At 45.3% G+C, this 16662-nt stretch overlaps 1 protein-coding gene across 14 annotated transcripts in view; it reads left to right on the top strand.

The window, feature by feature from the left end:
• The window catches only part of GRB10 (growth factor receptor bound protein 10), a 395303-nt gene that overhangs the window by 356954 nt on the left and 21687 nt on the right, over nucleotides 1-16662 (top strand). For 11 of the 14 annotated variants that reach the window (XM_056520328.1, XM_056520326.1, XM_056520327.1 and 8 more), the window contains 2 exons: nucleotides 15758-15824; nucleotides 15905-15992. The exons of 1 other annotated variant lie outside the window; for it this stretch is intronic. In XM_056520328.1, the coding sequence (XP_056376303.1) occupies nucleotides 15758-15824; nucleotides 15905-15992 (155 nt within the window). The remainder of the gene's footprint in view (nucleotides 1-15757; nucleotides 15825-15904; nucleotides 15993-16662) is intronic. 2 more of the 14 variants (XM_056520331.1, XM_056520338.1) reach the window with 1 other exon arrangement.

The following is a 16662-nucleotide window of genomic DNA, read 5'->3' as shown; positions in this document are numbered from 1 at the left end:
TTGTAATCCTTAGATTACATACACTGAACAATGTTATGCCATTGTATAGCATTGATCAATGTTATCTGTGCTCGATTGCTCCAGCCTGCAGAGTCTGGCTGGAGCATTGAGGCACAGATAGGACGGTGAGGAGGCAGGTAAGGTTGTTCCTGCCATCCTCTCAGCTGTTCAGGACGCCGCAGTTCTTTTCTTTTTAACCCCTTCAGGACCAAGCCCATTTTAGCCTTAAGGACCAGAGCGTTTTTTGAACATCTGACCACTGTCACTTTAAACATTAATAACTCTGGAATGCTTTTAGTTATCATTCTGATTCAGAGATTGTTTTTTCGTGACATATTCTACTTTAACATAGTGGTAAAATTTTGTGGTAACTTCCATCCTTTCTTGGTGAAAAATCCCAAAATTTCATGAAAAAATTGAAAATTTAGCATTTTTCAAACTTTGAAGCTCTCTGCTTGTAAGGAAAATGGATATTCCAATTTTTTTTTATTCTCCACATATACAATATGTACACTTTGTTTGCATCATAACATTTATGAGTATTTACTTTTGGAAGACACCAGAGGGCTTCAAAGTTCAGCAGCAATTTTCCAATTTTTCACAAAATTTTCAAACTCGCTATTTTTCAGGGACCAGTTCAGTTTTGAAGTGGATTTGAAGGGTCTTCATATTAGAAATATCCCACAAATGACCCCATTATAAAAACTGCACCCCCCAAAGTATTCAAAATGACATTGTCAGTGTTTTAACCCTTTAGGTGTTTAACAGGAATAGCAGCAAAGTGAAGGAGAAAATTCAAAATCTTCATTTTTTACACTCGCATGTTCTTGTAGACCCAATTTTAGAATTTTTGCAAGGGGTAAAAGGAGAAAATTTTTGCTTGTATTTGTAGCCAAATTTCTCTTGAGTAAGCACATACCTCATATGTCTATGTAAAGTGTTCGGCGGGCGCAGTAGAGGGCTCAGAAGGGAAGGAGCGACAAGGGGATTTTGGAGAGAACATTTTTCTGAAATGGTTTTTGTGGGTCATGTCACCTTTAGGAAGCCCCTAGGGTGTCAAAACTGCAAGAAAAAACACATGGCATACCATTTTGGAAACTAGACCCCTTGGGGAACGTAACAAGGGGTAAAGTGAACCTTAATACCCCACAGGGGTTTCATGACTTTTGCAAATGTAAAAAAAATAATTTTTTTTACCTAAAATGCTTGTTTTTCCAAAAATTTTACATTTTAAAAAAAGGTAATAGCAAAAAATACCCGCCAAAATTTGAAGCCCAATTTCTCCCGATTCAGAAAACACCCCATATGGGGGTGAAAAGTGCTCTGCTGGCGCACTACAGGTCTCAGAAGAGGAGTCACATTTGGCTTTTTGGAAGCAAATTTTGCTCTGGGGGCATGCCGCATTTAGGAAGCCCCTATGGTGCCAGGACAGCAAAAAAAAAAAAAAACACATGGCATTACATTTTGGAAACTAGACCCCTCGGGGAACGTAACAGTGTTACAGTGAGTACTTAGCCCTCACAGGTTTTTTGAACAGTGGGCCATAAAAGTGAAAAATTAGATTTTTTTTGCACTATACTGATAGTGTTACACCAAATGTTTCATTTTCACATTGGGTAATAGGGCAAAAGGCCCTCAAAATTTTTAGAACAAATAAAAAATTACCCCATACCCCATATGTGGATGTAAATTGCTCTGTGGACGCACTGCAATGCTCAGAATGGAAGGAGTGAAAATTTTGTTGAAATTGAAGTCGGGGGTCATGTGCATTTATAAAGCCCCCAACAGCAAAAAAAAACACATGTGACACCATTTTAGAAACTACACCCCTCAATGAACGTAACAAGGGGTACAGTGGGAAATAATACCTCACAGGTTTTTTTGAAAAGTGGGCCTAAATTGAAAAATGTGATTTTTTTTTTACACTAAAATGCTGGGGTTACCCAATTTTTAACATTTTCACAAGGGGTAATATGAGGAATTGGGTTACAAATTTTGGAGGGCTTTTTCTCCTGACTATGAAAATACCTCCACATATGGGGTAACGTGCTGGACGGGCGCACAACAAGGCTCAGAAGTCATAGAGGTCACTTTGTATTTGAGGCCTATGGTATATCAGTAGCTGACATTTACATACATTCCGAGGAAAATACAAAAATGAAACACCCACATGTGACACCATTACAGAAAGTACCCACCCTGAGGAATGGGTATAGGGGTAAAGAGGACATTTTGAACGCACGGGTGTTTCCTAAATTTATTTTCCAGGAATGGATGAAGGGTAGCTTTTGAAAATTGCAATTTTCAACCTATGCTCTGCTTCATCTTTCTGGGAACAACTAACATGTGACTCCGAATTGTCGCCTGGAAATACGACAGAGCTCAGCGAGAACTCTTCGCATTTGAGGCGGATGTTTGCTACGGACCTAACAGTTACATACATTCAGAGGAAAATACAAGAAAGGAACACCCACATGCAGGGCCGTTTGAAGGAATTTGGGGGCCCCAAGCAAAATGGACATGGAGGCCCCCCCCCTTTGATGTTCACGCACGTCACGCTCTAGGGCCGGCGTCAGGACATAGTAACGCCGGCCCTTGAATTCTGGGAGCACAACGTGAGCGAACGTCGATACGATGCACATTAGGTGCAGCAGAGTTCCCCCCACATTAGGTGCAGCATAGTTCTCCCCACATTAGGTTGGCAGTGTTCCCCCTTAGTAGGCAGGCAGTGTTCCCCCCAAATTAGGCAGGCAGTGTTCCCCCCACATTTGGTGCAGCAGTGTTCCCTACCCATACCCCCTGTCCACCCCCCCAGGGCCATTTTTTTGGTGGGGGTCTGACTGCTGAGACCCCCACCGATCACCTCGGTTGAAGTGGTTCTCCAGCTGTTGGAAAGCTAAAACTCCCATCATGTCTGGAGAGCCTCTGGCAATGGGAGCTGAAGTTTTGTAACAGCTGGAGAGACACAGATTGGACACAGTTTTACCCATCATCACTGCAGAACTTACAAGTGACTACAGCTCTGATGGGACAGTCAGGAGAATACACAATGATATCTGTGACGTCTTCTGACTTGAGTGATATCTTCTCTGTTATCTTTTCTTCTCCATCTGGTCCAGAGACCAGGTCTTCCTCCAGCTCCATCTTCTCTGCAGAGTCTGACATCCAGATATCATTGGCTCCTCACCAGATCCTCATCCTCTGCATAAGGACAGTAATCATTATAACCCTGCCAGAAAGTGTACCCTAAATAAAATACTGCCCCACACTGTACCCTGAATATAATACTGCTATACACTGTACCCTGAATATAATACTGCCACACACTGTACCCTGAATATAATACTGCCACACACTGTACCCTGAATATAATACTGCCCCACACTGTACCCTGAGTATAATACTGCCCCACACTGTACCCTGAGTATAATACTGCCATACACTGTACCCTGAATATAATACTGCCATACACTGTACCCTGAATATGATACTGCTAGACACTGTACCCACTAAATATAATACTGCCCCACACTGTACCCTGAATATAATACTGCTATTCACTGCACCCACTAAATATAATCCTGCCCCACACTGTACCCTAAATAAAATACTGCCACACACTGTACCCTGAATATAATACTGCCATACACTGTACCCTGAATAAAATACTACTATAACCAGGGGGGGTTATGGGGGGGGGGTGATGAGGAGAGGTGCAGGGGGGGCATCTCTCATCACCCCATAACACCCCTCCCTGCATCTCTTATCACCCCAATAACACCCCCTGCACCTCTAATGACCCCCATAACACCCCCCTGCACCTCTCAAGACCCCCATAACACCCCTGCACCTCTCATGACCCCCATAACACTCCCCCCTGCACCTCTCATCACCCCCATAACACCCCCCATAACATTCCCCATAACACCCCTGCACCTCTTATCACCCCCATAACACGGTAGCGACGGGCCTGCCCACATGTGAACCTATTACAAACTACACCCCCTAGGGAAGGTGTATAGGGTGAAGTGGAGATTTGGAACAGACAGGTGTTCCCTTCATTTATTTTCCAGAAATGGATGAAGTGTACTATGGGGGGAAAGAAAATTGCAATTTTAGTACTGATATGCCAATTATTTTCCCAGAATGATGACCCACAGTACAGCCAAAAGTAAAAATGATGCCCGCCCCAAACCCTATACTCTGAATCATCATTCTGGGAAGGGGATGTGTGGGGCCGTCCCTATTCTTACCTCAAATGCGCAACCCGCTCAGGTGGATAGAGAGAGCATTGCGCATTTGAGGCAACTGCAAACCTCCAATGCTGTTGACTCTGTGTCCCATGACCGATTTTTTTAGGGGGAAGAAAAAAAAAAGATATTGGGGGTATTGGGGAAAAGGTTTTGATTTATGTTGTTGTTTTTTTTTTTTTGGGGGGGGGGGGTATAAAATTTGGAAGACAATGTACCCTGGACTGGTACATTGGAGTCTAATTGTGGGGAATGAAAATGAGGGCAAAGGATGGAAAATGTAGTACTCCATGGAAGTGTGATACTCCCTGAAGCAGCCTATGCAGAGGCCCGGATGATCGGGGCAAGTGTCGCATTGAGTGGTGGTGTCCTTCCGAATCCCCCTCTTGCGACACACTCTGCATTTCTTCTGAGTTCGTCCCTTCTTTCCAGTGTGGGGGATCACACCTGGAAAGTGTTGGCCAGGGACGATCCGGGGACCTGAAGTTCCAGAGGTGCTCTCACCCGCTCTTTGGTGCTCACCAAAGATGAGGGCCTTTAGAACTTCCTCTTGGAACTCCAGGTATGTCCCTGTGTTGCCAGCGTACTTGTACAGTACAAAAGAGTTGTACATGGCAACCTGTACCATGTAGACCGCAACTTTTTTGTACCATATCTTTGTTTTCCGCATGGCATTATATGGCTTGAGGACTTGATCAGAAAGATCAACTCCCCCCATATACCGATTGTAGTCCAGAATACAATCTGGCTTGAGGACCGGTCCCACGGTACCTCACACAGGGACAGGGGTGCTGCCATTCCCATGAATAGTGGTGAGCATAAGGACATCCCTCTTGTCCATATACCGGACCAACAACAGGTTCTCATGGGAAAAGGCACGGGACTCACTCCGGGGGATAGGAGTCTGCAGGGAATAGGAAGGAAGGCCTCTTTGATTCTTCCGGACTGTCCCACAAGCGAGCGTGGATCTGGCGGCGAGGGATGTGAAGAGAGGGATACTAGTATAAAAGTTATCCACGTAAAGGTGGTAACCTTTATCTAGCAATGGGTGCAAAAGGCCCCAAACGATTTTCCCGCTAACACCCAGAGTGGGGGAACAATCTGGGGGTTCAATGCGGGAATCTCGTCCCTCATACACCATAAACGTGCAAGTGTACCCGGAGGTACTCTCGCAAAGTTTATACATCTTCACGCCATACCGCGCTCACTTGGTAGGGATGTATTGCCGGAAGCTGAGTCTCCCCTTAAAGCTGATGAGCGACTCATCAATAGCGACCTCTCTTCCAGGGACATAGGCCTCCCAAAATCTGGCCCCGAAGTGATTTATGACCGGCCTGATTTTATACAGGCGGTCATACGCGGGATCAGTTCGGGGGGGGACATGCCGCATTATCAGCATAATGCAAACATCTCCGAATGGCCTCGAACCGGGAACGTGCCATGGCCATACTGTAGAAGGATGTCTGGTAAAAGACGTCCCCACTCCAATATTGCCTGACACTGGGTTTTTTAACTAGACCCATATGCAGCACGAGGCCCCAAAAGGTCCTCATTTCGGCTGCATCGACTGGAGTCCAGCCGCCGGGTCTAGCTAAAAGTGAGCCCGGGTTAGCGGCGACGAACTGTTGGGCATACAGATTCGTCTGTGTAACCATTAGATTAACAAAGTCGTCACTGAAAAAAATGACCCCGGCAATGTTAATCTTGATTCCTGAGTCGCCAACAAACTCAGGAATCACAGGCTTGTGGTCCGCTGGCTCAGCCCAGACAAGTTCTCCGGTACCGAGGTACCAGTGACCTTGGCAGGGGGGCTTCACTAGTATGAGCGCCAGGGTATATGGTGCACAGGGTCAAGGGCAGAGGAGGTTTGGGGGCACTGCACGGCGGCGTCTCCACCGCCTTGGTGGCTCATCATCTGAACTAGATGATGAGGAGGACGATGAAATTAGGAAGGTGGGGTCTTCATCGTCCTCTGAGCCGCTCTAGGTGTCGGAGGCAATTATGGCATATGCCTCCTCCGCCGAAAACGCTCTGTGGGCTATTTCCCCACTCTAATGGGGATACGTGTGGGGGGGGGGGGGGGAAACTTTATTGGTGTATGTGCTGTGTGTGGTGTGGTGCGATACTACCTCCCTAACCCTCCCTAACCTAACTAAACTAACCCGCCCTAACAGAAAAAAAAAAGGGGGGGACTTAAAAAAAAAAAAAAAAAGTGCGCACTGGTTAGCGCTTGTGGCGGCAGGGGGCGCAGAAGTCAGAGGAGGGTCCAGCCACTCAGCCCAGAACAGTGGCTGGTGGCTTGTACACAGACCCCCACACAAAAAACCCGAAAAATAAAATAAAAAAACGCTTAACCCCGAAAAAAATGCACCCGCCTGAACCCAAAAAAACGCTGATCATTGATAAATCACTGACAGCGGTGGGACAGGCTGCACACACAGGTACGGTCCGTCCACACAGTACACGCCTGCTACTGGTGGCACGGACCGCCTATGGGTGCAAAACAAAATTATGCGTTAACCGAAAAATGTGCCTTTACCACAAAAAAAACGCTGATCAGTGATAAATCACTGACAGCGGTGAGGCACGCCGCACACACAGGTAAGGTCCGGCCACACAGTACACGCCTGCTACTGGTGGCACGGACCGCCTATGGGTGCAAAAAACGCTAGAAAACGCGAAAAAAAGCGCTGGCACCACAAAAAAAACGCTGATCAGTACTATGTGACTGATCAGCGGCAGGTGGGCTTTAACAAACGGTGGCGGACCACTCTTTTATAACTAAGAGGGTCCGCACACACGCTTAGGGGGAAAAAAAATCTGCGCCAAAAAAAAAAAGGCTGGCGGCAGACCGCAGCGACCCAGCAGGGCCGGGGTCACGCAGCTAAAGGTGCTACGGACCCACGGACACCCACTGAGGTACGCCGAAAAAAAAAACTTTTTTTTTTTAACCCTCACCTGTCCCTACCTAAATCTAAAGCTATCCCTGGGGATTTCTGTGCCAAGGGGCCACAGAAAGGGGGCAAGGGGCACTTTTTTTTTTACTGAGGGGATGGTGGGCAGCACGGGGCTCCGTCCTGCACACCAGATCTGAGTGGAATGGCGGGCTGAGTGGCTAATAGCAGCGAGCATCTGCCGGTTATGGCACGTAGCGGACTAGCAGTCCAGCGCCATAATCCCCTCACCCGACCCATAATGTACTGGTAATGACATCTCAGATCACTTTGATATCTGTCATTTAAATGGTTAAATGCTGTGATCAATAGGGATGAGAGCATTTAAATATTAAAGGGGTACTCCGGCCCTTAGACATCTTATCCCCTATCCAATGGATAGGTGATAAGACGTCCGATCACTGGGGTCACCCGCTATCTCACATGCAGCACCCACCTCTGGGAGCTGCGTGCAGCGCTGCAGCCTCGGAGTCTGCTGGGTCACGACTACGGGGCCGGAGTATTGTAATGTCGCGACTCTGCCCCCATTTGATGTCATGCCCCCCCTTACATGGGTGCTGCATGTAAGATAGCGGGGTCCCCCACGATCAGACATCTTATCCCCTAGTACCCCTTTTAAATGCTGATAATTTTTGGTGTTTACAGGATCCATCAGCACCCCAGCAATGTGTTTGAGTTGCTTGGCTTGGCTTGGCTGATGGGTTGCTTGGCAAGTTTTGAAAGATATTAGCCCCTTAAGGGCCAGGCCCATTCTGGCCTTAAGGACCAAAGCGTTTTTTGCAAATCTGACCACTGTCACTTTAAGCATTAATAACTCTGGGATGCTTTTACTTTTCATGCTGATTCAGAGATTGTTTTATTGTGACATATTCTACTTTGTTAGTGATAACATTTTGTTGATACTTGCATCATTTCTTGGTGAAAAATTCCAAAATGTAATGAAAAAATAGAAAATGTTGCATTTTTCTAACTTTGAAGCTCTCTGGTTGTAAGGGAAATAGACATTCCAAATAAATTATATTTTTGATTAACAAATACAATATGCCTATGTTATGTTTGCATCATGAAGTTGACATGTTTTTACTTTTGGAATACATTAGAGGGCTTCAAAGTTCAGCAGCAATTTTTCACAAATTTTTCATGGACCAGTTCAGTTTTGAAGTGGATTTGAAGGGCTTTCTTATTAGAAATACCCCATAAGTACCCCATTATAAAAACTGCACACCCCAAAGTATTCAAAATTACATTCAGTAAGTGTTAACCTTTTAGATGTTTCACAGGAATGGCAGCAAAGTGAAGGAGAAAATTCAAAATCTTCATTTTTTACACTCATATGCTCTTGTAGACCCAGTTTTTGAACTTTTACAAGGGGTAAAAGGAGAAAAATCCTCTCAAAATTTGTAACCCAATTTCTCTTGAGTAAGGAAATACCTCATAGGTGTAGGTCAAGTGTTCGGCGGACTCAGAAAGGAAGGAGCAACAATGGGATTTTGAAGAGTGAATTTTGATGAAATGTTTTTTGGGGGGCATGTCACATTTAGGAAGCCCCTATGGTGCCAGAACAGCAGAAAAAACCCCACATGGCATACTATTTTGGAAACTGTACCCCTAAAGGCACGTAACAAGGGGTTCTGAGTATGGAAATACTCTGTGTGGACGTAAAATGCACTGCGTGCGAACTACAATGCTCAGAAGAGAAGGCATCACATTTGGCTTTTGGAAAGCAAATTTTGCTGAAATGGTTTTTGGGGGGCATGTCACATTTAGGAAACCATATGGTACCAGAACAGCAAAACAAAAGCTGGCATACTATTTTGGAATCTACACCCCTCAAGGAATGTAATAAGGTGTACAGGGAGCCTTAACACCTCAGAGGTGTTTGACGACTTTTTGTTAAAGTTGGATGTGTAAATGAAGAAAAAAATGTTTTCACTAAAATGCTTTTTTTTTCCCCAATTTTTACATTTTTACAAGGGGTAATAGGAGAAAATGGCAGCCAAAATTTGGGGGGAAATACCCCATGTGTAGATGTTAAGTGCTCTGTTGGCACACTACAATGCTCAGAAGAGGAGGAGCGCCATTGAGCTTTTGGAAAGGGAATTTGTTTGGAATGGAAGTCAGGGGCCATGTGCGTTTACAAAGTCCTCAGTGGTGCCAGAACAGTGGACCCCCTCACACATGTGACCCCATTTGGGAAACTACACCCCTCACAGAATTTAATAAGGGGTGCAGTGCATATTTATACCCCACAGGCGTTTGACAGATCTTTGGAAAAGTGGGCTGTGTGGGCTGTCACGGACCACTGTTTGAAAAATCTGTCAGACTCCTGTGGGGCTTAAAGGCTCACTTTACCCCTTATTACATTACATGAGGGGTGTAGTTTCCAAAATGGGGTCACATGTGGGGGTCCATTGTTCTGGCACTATTGGGGCTTTCTACACACACACACACACACGTGGCCTTCAATTTGGACAAATTTTCTCTCCGAAATCCCAATGGTGCTCCTTCTTCCCTTCTGAGAATTGTAGTTTGCCTGCAGAGCACTTTACATCCACATATTGGGTATTTTCTTACTCAGAAGAAATGGGGGTTTACAAATTTTGGCGGGGCTTTTTTTTTTTTTTTTTCATATTTTCCCTTGTGGAAATGAGAAAATTTAGGCTAACACCAGCATTTTAGTGAATTTTTTTAAATCTAATTTTCCCATCCAACTTTAATGAAAATTCTTCAAACACCTGTGGGGTGTTAAGGCTCACTATACTCCTTGTTACATTCCATGAGGGGTGTAGTTTCCAAAATGGGGTTACATGTGGGTATTTATTTTTTTGCATTTATGTCAGAACCGCTGTAAAATCAGCCACTCCTGTGCAAATCACCAATTTAGGCCTCAAATGTACCTTATTTATCGGCGTATAACACGCACTTTTTAGGCAAAAATTTTCAGCCTAAAGTCTATGTGCGTATTATACGCCGATACACCCCCAGGAAAGGCAGGGGGAGAGAGGCCGTCGCTGCCCGCTTCTCTCCCCCTGCCTTTCCTGGGGTCTAGAGCGCTGCTGCCGGCCCTTCTCTCCCCCTGGCTATCGGCGCCGCTGCCCGTTCTGTCCCCCTGACTATCAGTGACGGCGCCCCATTGCCGGCGCCAATAGCCAGGGGGAGAAAAGCGGCGCCGACAGCCAGGGGGAAAGAAGGGGCAGCGGCACCCATTGCCGGCGCCGCTGCCCCGGTGCCTCCCCCCATCCCCGGTGGCATAATTACCTGGGTCGGGTCCGCGCTGCTGCAGGCCTCCGGCGTGCGTCCCCGGCGTCGTTGCTATGCGCGGCGCGGCGCATGACGTCAGTGCGCCGCGCCATGCATAGCAACGACGCAGGGGACGCACGCGGGAGGCCTGCAGCAGCGCGGACCCGACCCAGGTAATTATGCCACCGGGGATGGGGGAAGGCAACTGGGCAGCGGCGCCGGCAATGGGTGCCGCTGCCCCTTCTCTCCCCCTGGCTGTAGGCACCGCTTCTCTCCCCCTGGCTATCGGCGCCGGCAATTGGGGCGCCGGCACCGATAGTCAGGGGGACAGAACGGGCAGCGGTGCCGATAGCCAGGGGGAGAGAAGGACCGACAGCAGTGCTCTAGACCCCAGGAAAGGCAGGGGGAGAGAAGCGGGCAGCAACGGCCTCTCTCCCCCTGCTTCCTGGGGGTGTATCGGGGTATACACTCGCACACACGCACCCTCATTTTACCATGGATATTTGGGTAAAAAAATTTTTTTACCCAAATATCCTTGGTAAAATGAGGGTGCGTGTTATAGGCCGGTGCGTGGTATACCCCGATAAATACGGTATATAGTGTTCTCTCACTCCTCAGCCTTGTGCGTCCGCAGAGCATTTTAAGCCCACATATGGGTATTTCCGTATTGCATTAAAAATTTTGGGGGTCGCTTGTGAAAATAAAAGTATGGGGCAACACCAGCATGATGGTGTAAAATTTTGTATTTTTTTACACTAACAGGCTGGTGTAGCCCCCAACTTTTCCTTTTCAGAAGGGGTAAAAGGAGAAAAAGCCCTCCAAAATTTGTAGCGCAATTTCTCCTGAGTACAGAAATACCCCATATGTGTCCCTAAACTGTTGCCTTGAAATATGACAGGGCTCTGAAGTGAGAGCGCCATGCGCATTTGAGGACTAAATTAGGGATTGCATAGGGGTGGACATAGGGGTATTCTATGCCAGTGATTCCCAAACAGGGTGCCTCCAGCTGTTGCTAAACTCCTAGCATGCCTGGACAGTCAGTGGCTGTCCGGAAATGCTGGGAGTTGTTGTTGTGCAACAGCTGGAGGCTCTGTTTTTCCGTACAATACGGTTTTCATTTTTATTGGGGGGGGGACAGTGTAAGAGCGTGTATATGTAATGTTTTACCCTTTATTATGTGTTAGTGTCGTATAGTGTAATGTTTTTAGGGTACATTCGCACTGGCGGATGTTCACAGTGAGTTTCCCGCTAGGAGTTTGCGCTGCGGCGAAAAATTTCCCGCAGCTCCAACTTGAAGCAGGAAACTCGCTGTAAACCTGCCCGTGTGAATGTACCCTGTACATGCACATGGGGGGAGCAAACCTCCAGCTATTTCAAAACTACAACTCCCAGCATGCACTGACGCACCGTGCATGCTGGGAGTTGTAGTTTTGCAACAGCTGGAGGCACACTGGTTGGAAAACCTTCAGTTAGGTTTTGTTACCTAACTCAGTATTTTCCAACCAGTGTGCCTCCAACTGTTGCAAAACTACAACTCCCAGCATGTACTGATCGCCGGAGGGCATGCTGGGAGATGTAGTTATGCAACAGCTGGAGGTATGCAACTACAACTCCCAGCATCTGGAGGGCTACAGTTTAGAGACCACTGTATAGTGGTCTCAAACTGTAGCCCTCCAGATGTTGCTAGGCAACTCACCGGCTTCCCTAGTATCCAGGATGCCGCATCGCCGTCCTCTTCTGCCGCCGATCCCTGCCACCAATCGTCGCCGCCGCGGATGGGTAAGTGGACTTCGGCCCACAGTTCTGCCCACCCAAAATAGGCCCTCCTCGGTTTCCCCGTTCTTCCCGGCCTATTGTGGGTGGGCAGAACGGGGAAACCGAAAGTTAAACCCGCCCCCGATCTGCTATTGGTCGTCACTTAAGGAGGACCGTGGGTGTCTTAGACAACCCTGATCCCTCTTATTTTCCGGGTCACACGGGTCTCCGGAATCGGCGCAAATCACCGGTGTGAATTCACCGGCGATCGCCAACATGGGGGGGTTTGCACGGGGTGTCTGCTGATATATATCAGCAGTCACCCCGGTCCGGTCCCCGCTCGGCACGAGTTGAGGACCAAAATTCCCACCGGTCCTAAGTGCCAGGGAGCGAAGGCGTACCTGTACGTCCATGGTCCCCAAGTGGTTAAATACCCCACCCCTAATAAAAACTTTTAATTACCCCTTTCCCCATTTTTCAAATAAAACACTGTAGGAGTCAGAGTGCATCCGCAGCACGTTGCACACTGTGTATACACCGCCAGTCACAAGAGACCCTGCTGCGGCCGGGTAGCTCTGTGTCAGCTCGCACTGTGTCTACAGCGGGAAATCTGCCTCTGCGAGCAGACATACAGAGGTACCTGCCCACACAGCAGGGAGCTGGCTCTAGTGACTGCAGTCCGTGTGACCCTAACCTAATAAGAAAAAAAAATAATTACATTCCTCATCCTGCTAGGTCAATGGCGTAAAATAAAAAAAAAAATCCCAAACTCCAAAATTGATGATTTGTGGTCACATCAACTCCCAGAAATAATGTAATGAAAAGTGATCAAAAATCCATAACTACACAAGTGGTACCGGTAAAAACTCTGCGCTGTAGTTGGAAAAATAAGAATAAAGTGAGTTAGGAGTCAGAACATGGCAATGTACAGATTTTTTTTTTAAATTTTATATTAAGTTTTCTAATTTTATTTTGCTGTAAAATGAACTATACATTATCCAAGTTTGCTATCATTGAAATTGTATTAACCAACAGAATAAAGTTGGCATGTCAGTTTTACCATATTGTTAATGCAGAAAAGATTATTGCACCACCAAATTGCGCAATTTTTTTTTTTGCCCTACATGTTTTTTTTCTGCCCTACATATGTTTTTTTTTCTGACTTTGTAATATATTATAAATATATATCTTATAACTATATTATTAAAGCGCCAATAAAAAGTATGAGCAAAAGATTGAGATTCTGCAATACACAGCTCTGCTATTCTAAGAAACACGTGTGTCTATAATATATAAACGAGAGAGAATATAGCATTTACAATATAAAATATTATATATAACGTATACAAGAAGGCTTGTTATCAATATACCTGTGTGCAACACAAGAAACCTATATAAATACTGTACACATACAAATAAACACATACACAAACATGCATATATAAACACTGCAATGAGGAATGTAGTATTGACAGCCTACAGTGCAATACTGCACATCCCTTATTTTAAAGAATTGAACAAATCCAGGTGCCCCTGCTCCCCTGACACTGCAGCCCTGCCTCTGTATACTGCCCTCTTCTAGTGCACAATAAGATGTATGATGCCAGGCAGAAGATTCCAGGCAGTAATCTTATCTTGGGCACTGGCCCTGAATCAGAATGCTTAATGGTACACATGGCAGGCTCGCCTCCCTGGCGTGGGCCCGACCAGTCACTCAGCCCCTGCTTCGTCCCCTGCTTTACACTGATCACATAGATTGGTGGGAGGGAGAGAACTGTGTAGCCATGACCCAGAGGAGCACTTAGGGAAGCAGTCAGAAATATCTGAAACTGTTGCGTTGCTGTGACTGCGGACTATTGGAAGCAGACACTTTCTCGCTAACAAAGTAAACTACAAACTTGGAGAAAATACTCTACATATTTACCAATGACAAGCCTCTGTTTGCATTACACAGAAATCAGAAGTGTCCTTTGCTTTTTGCAATTTACATTATAGTAGAGCTGTACAAATCTTTTTTCTTTTCTTTTATAAAGCATTGTTTTAACCCCTTAACGACCAAGTACATATATTTAAGTCATTGGCCTGCTCCCGCAATATAACGCGGGGTAACGTGGTGGCCCCATCTCATATCGAGTTGGTCCCGGCATGTAACTGAAGCCGGGACCCGGGGCTAATAGTGCACGGCACCGCAATCGCTGCCGCGCACTATTAACCCTATTAACCTAAAACGAAAGTAAAAGCTTCCCGGCTATTCAGTGGGGCTAATCGGGACCACCGCAGTGAAAATGCAGTGTCCCGATCAGCTAGGATGCGAGCGGAAGTCCTCTTACCTTCCTCCGGCACGTCCGTTCAGCAATTGATTGCTCAAAGCCTGAGATGCAGGCTTGAGCAATCGACCGCCGATAACACTGATCAATGCAAAGCTATGGCTTTGCAGTGTTCAGTGTATAATATCAGTGTGTGCAGTGTTAGGCTAGGTTCAGACTACGGAATTTCTGCCTGCAATTTTGCTTTGAAATTGCAGGCGGAAATTCCGCTTTCTAAAATGTCTAGTGTAGTGAATGATTTTCCGTTCACAAATTCACACTTTGGAATTTATGAAGCGGATAATCCGCTTTGAAAATCCGCTTAGATATTTCCGCCTGAAGAAAGGCGGTGCTCTTTCTTCAGGCGGAAATCCGCGCGGAACACATTGCAGTCTACTGGAGACTGCAGTGTCCGCGCGGTCCTAGCGCCGACTGATTCAGCCGGCGCTGGCCGCACTCGGAATCTCCGGGCGGAAATTTTCTGCCTGGAGATTCCGTAGTCTGAACCTAGCCTTATAGCCCCATATGGTAGCCATAACACTGCAAAAAAAAAAGTTAATAAATGTGATTTAACCCTTTCCCTAATAAAAGTCCCTTTCCCTAATATGTGGTATCGCCTTGTGCGTAATTGTCTGAACTTTAAAAATATATCAAATTAAACCGCACGGTCAATGGCCTACGCGCAAAAAAATTTCAAAGTCCAAAATAACGTATTTTTGGTCACTTTGTATATCATCAAAAATGAATAAAAAGCGATCAAAAAGTCAGAGCAATACAAAAATGGTACTGCTAAAATCTTCAGATCATGGCACAAAAAAAATTAGTCCTCATACCGCCCCATACAAGGTAAAATAAAAAAGTTATAGGGGTCAGAAGATGACTATTTTAAACATATACATTTTCCTGCTTGTAGTTATGATTTTTTCCAGAAGTACGACAAAATCAAACCTATATAAGTAGGGCATCATTTTAATCATATGGATCTACAGAATAAAGATAAGGTGTCATTTCTACGGAGAAATGTACTGCGTAGAAACAGAAGCCCCCAAAAGTTTCAAAATGGCGTTTTTTCTTCAATTTTCTGGTCCTTAAGGGGTTAAAATAGGTAACCAGCAATCATAAGTTCCCATTATAGTATGCACACTCAAATACAAGTACAAGTTAACACAGTAAAATGTGGCTAGCACAGTGCTACCTTTTACAATTAATATAACATTAAACTAACACTTTTTTTTTTTTTTTTTTTATATAGAAAAGAAGTTCACGTTTGAATGTTTTGGGAAACCAAAGTCCACTTCATCCTTCCACACTCAGCACAGGTGAATACATGCAGCACCTTACTTGTGTTTTGTTAAAAGAAGGGTAACATTGTAAAGTTGTCTGCTCTTTGTTTTAATAGTAGTTCATAGAACACAACCTTGGTTCCATGGTAGAATACCTAGAGAAGAATCACATACAATCATTAAACAACAAGGGCTTGTGGACGGGTAAGAAAAAATATTTGTTGCCGTTTTCTTAACAATTTTCATGTCAAGAAATTCATAGAACTCATTGGTTCGAATGGAGGAAATCTGTGTGTGCATATGTACAGATTAGAAATTTTTGACTTTGTATTCAGAAATGGCAAAAAAAAATAGTTTTTTACGGAGGTCCCCTTTCAGGATTTTTAACACTGACAGCATTAGTAGAGTACAAGTGACAGCAGCCGACGAGCCTTGTCTAATTATTTTACTTTCTAAAGTTTGGGGCACATGTCCCCCAATGTTTTTACACAGAAGGTTGACATTGAAAGAAGCCATGGCTTCTTCAAGACTTACCAAAATGTATTCCTTCACTGCAGCAACAGGTCTGGCTTTCGTTGTGAAAATTATAACACTTACCCTGCACATTTATCGTACAAGATCACTAAATATGTTTTTTTTACATTTCTTGGGGGTAAAATGGAGAAAAAGGAGCGATTTACATTTTTATTGGGGAGGGGATTTTTCAAATTTTTTGTAAACTTTTTTTTTTCTTACCTTTTGTATGTCCCCATATAGTAATCATTTGATTACTAATACTGTTCAGTGCCATGCATAGGCATGGAGCAGACCAGAGAAGATCCCCGATAAGACTGATCAGTGCTATGTCAGACCGGCCGCCATTTTGGATGATTAG

This window comes from Hyla sarda, chromosome 5 (assembly GCF_029499605.1).
Source record: "Hyla sarda isolate aHylSar1 chromosome 5, aHylSar1.hap1, whole genome shotgun sequence".
NCBI lineage: Eukaryota > Metazoa > Chordata > Amphibia > Anura > Hylidae > Hyla > Hyla sarda.
Note: the sequence above shows the minus strand (reverse complement) of the source record. Positions and strands in the feature narration are given on the sequence as shown.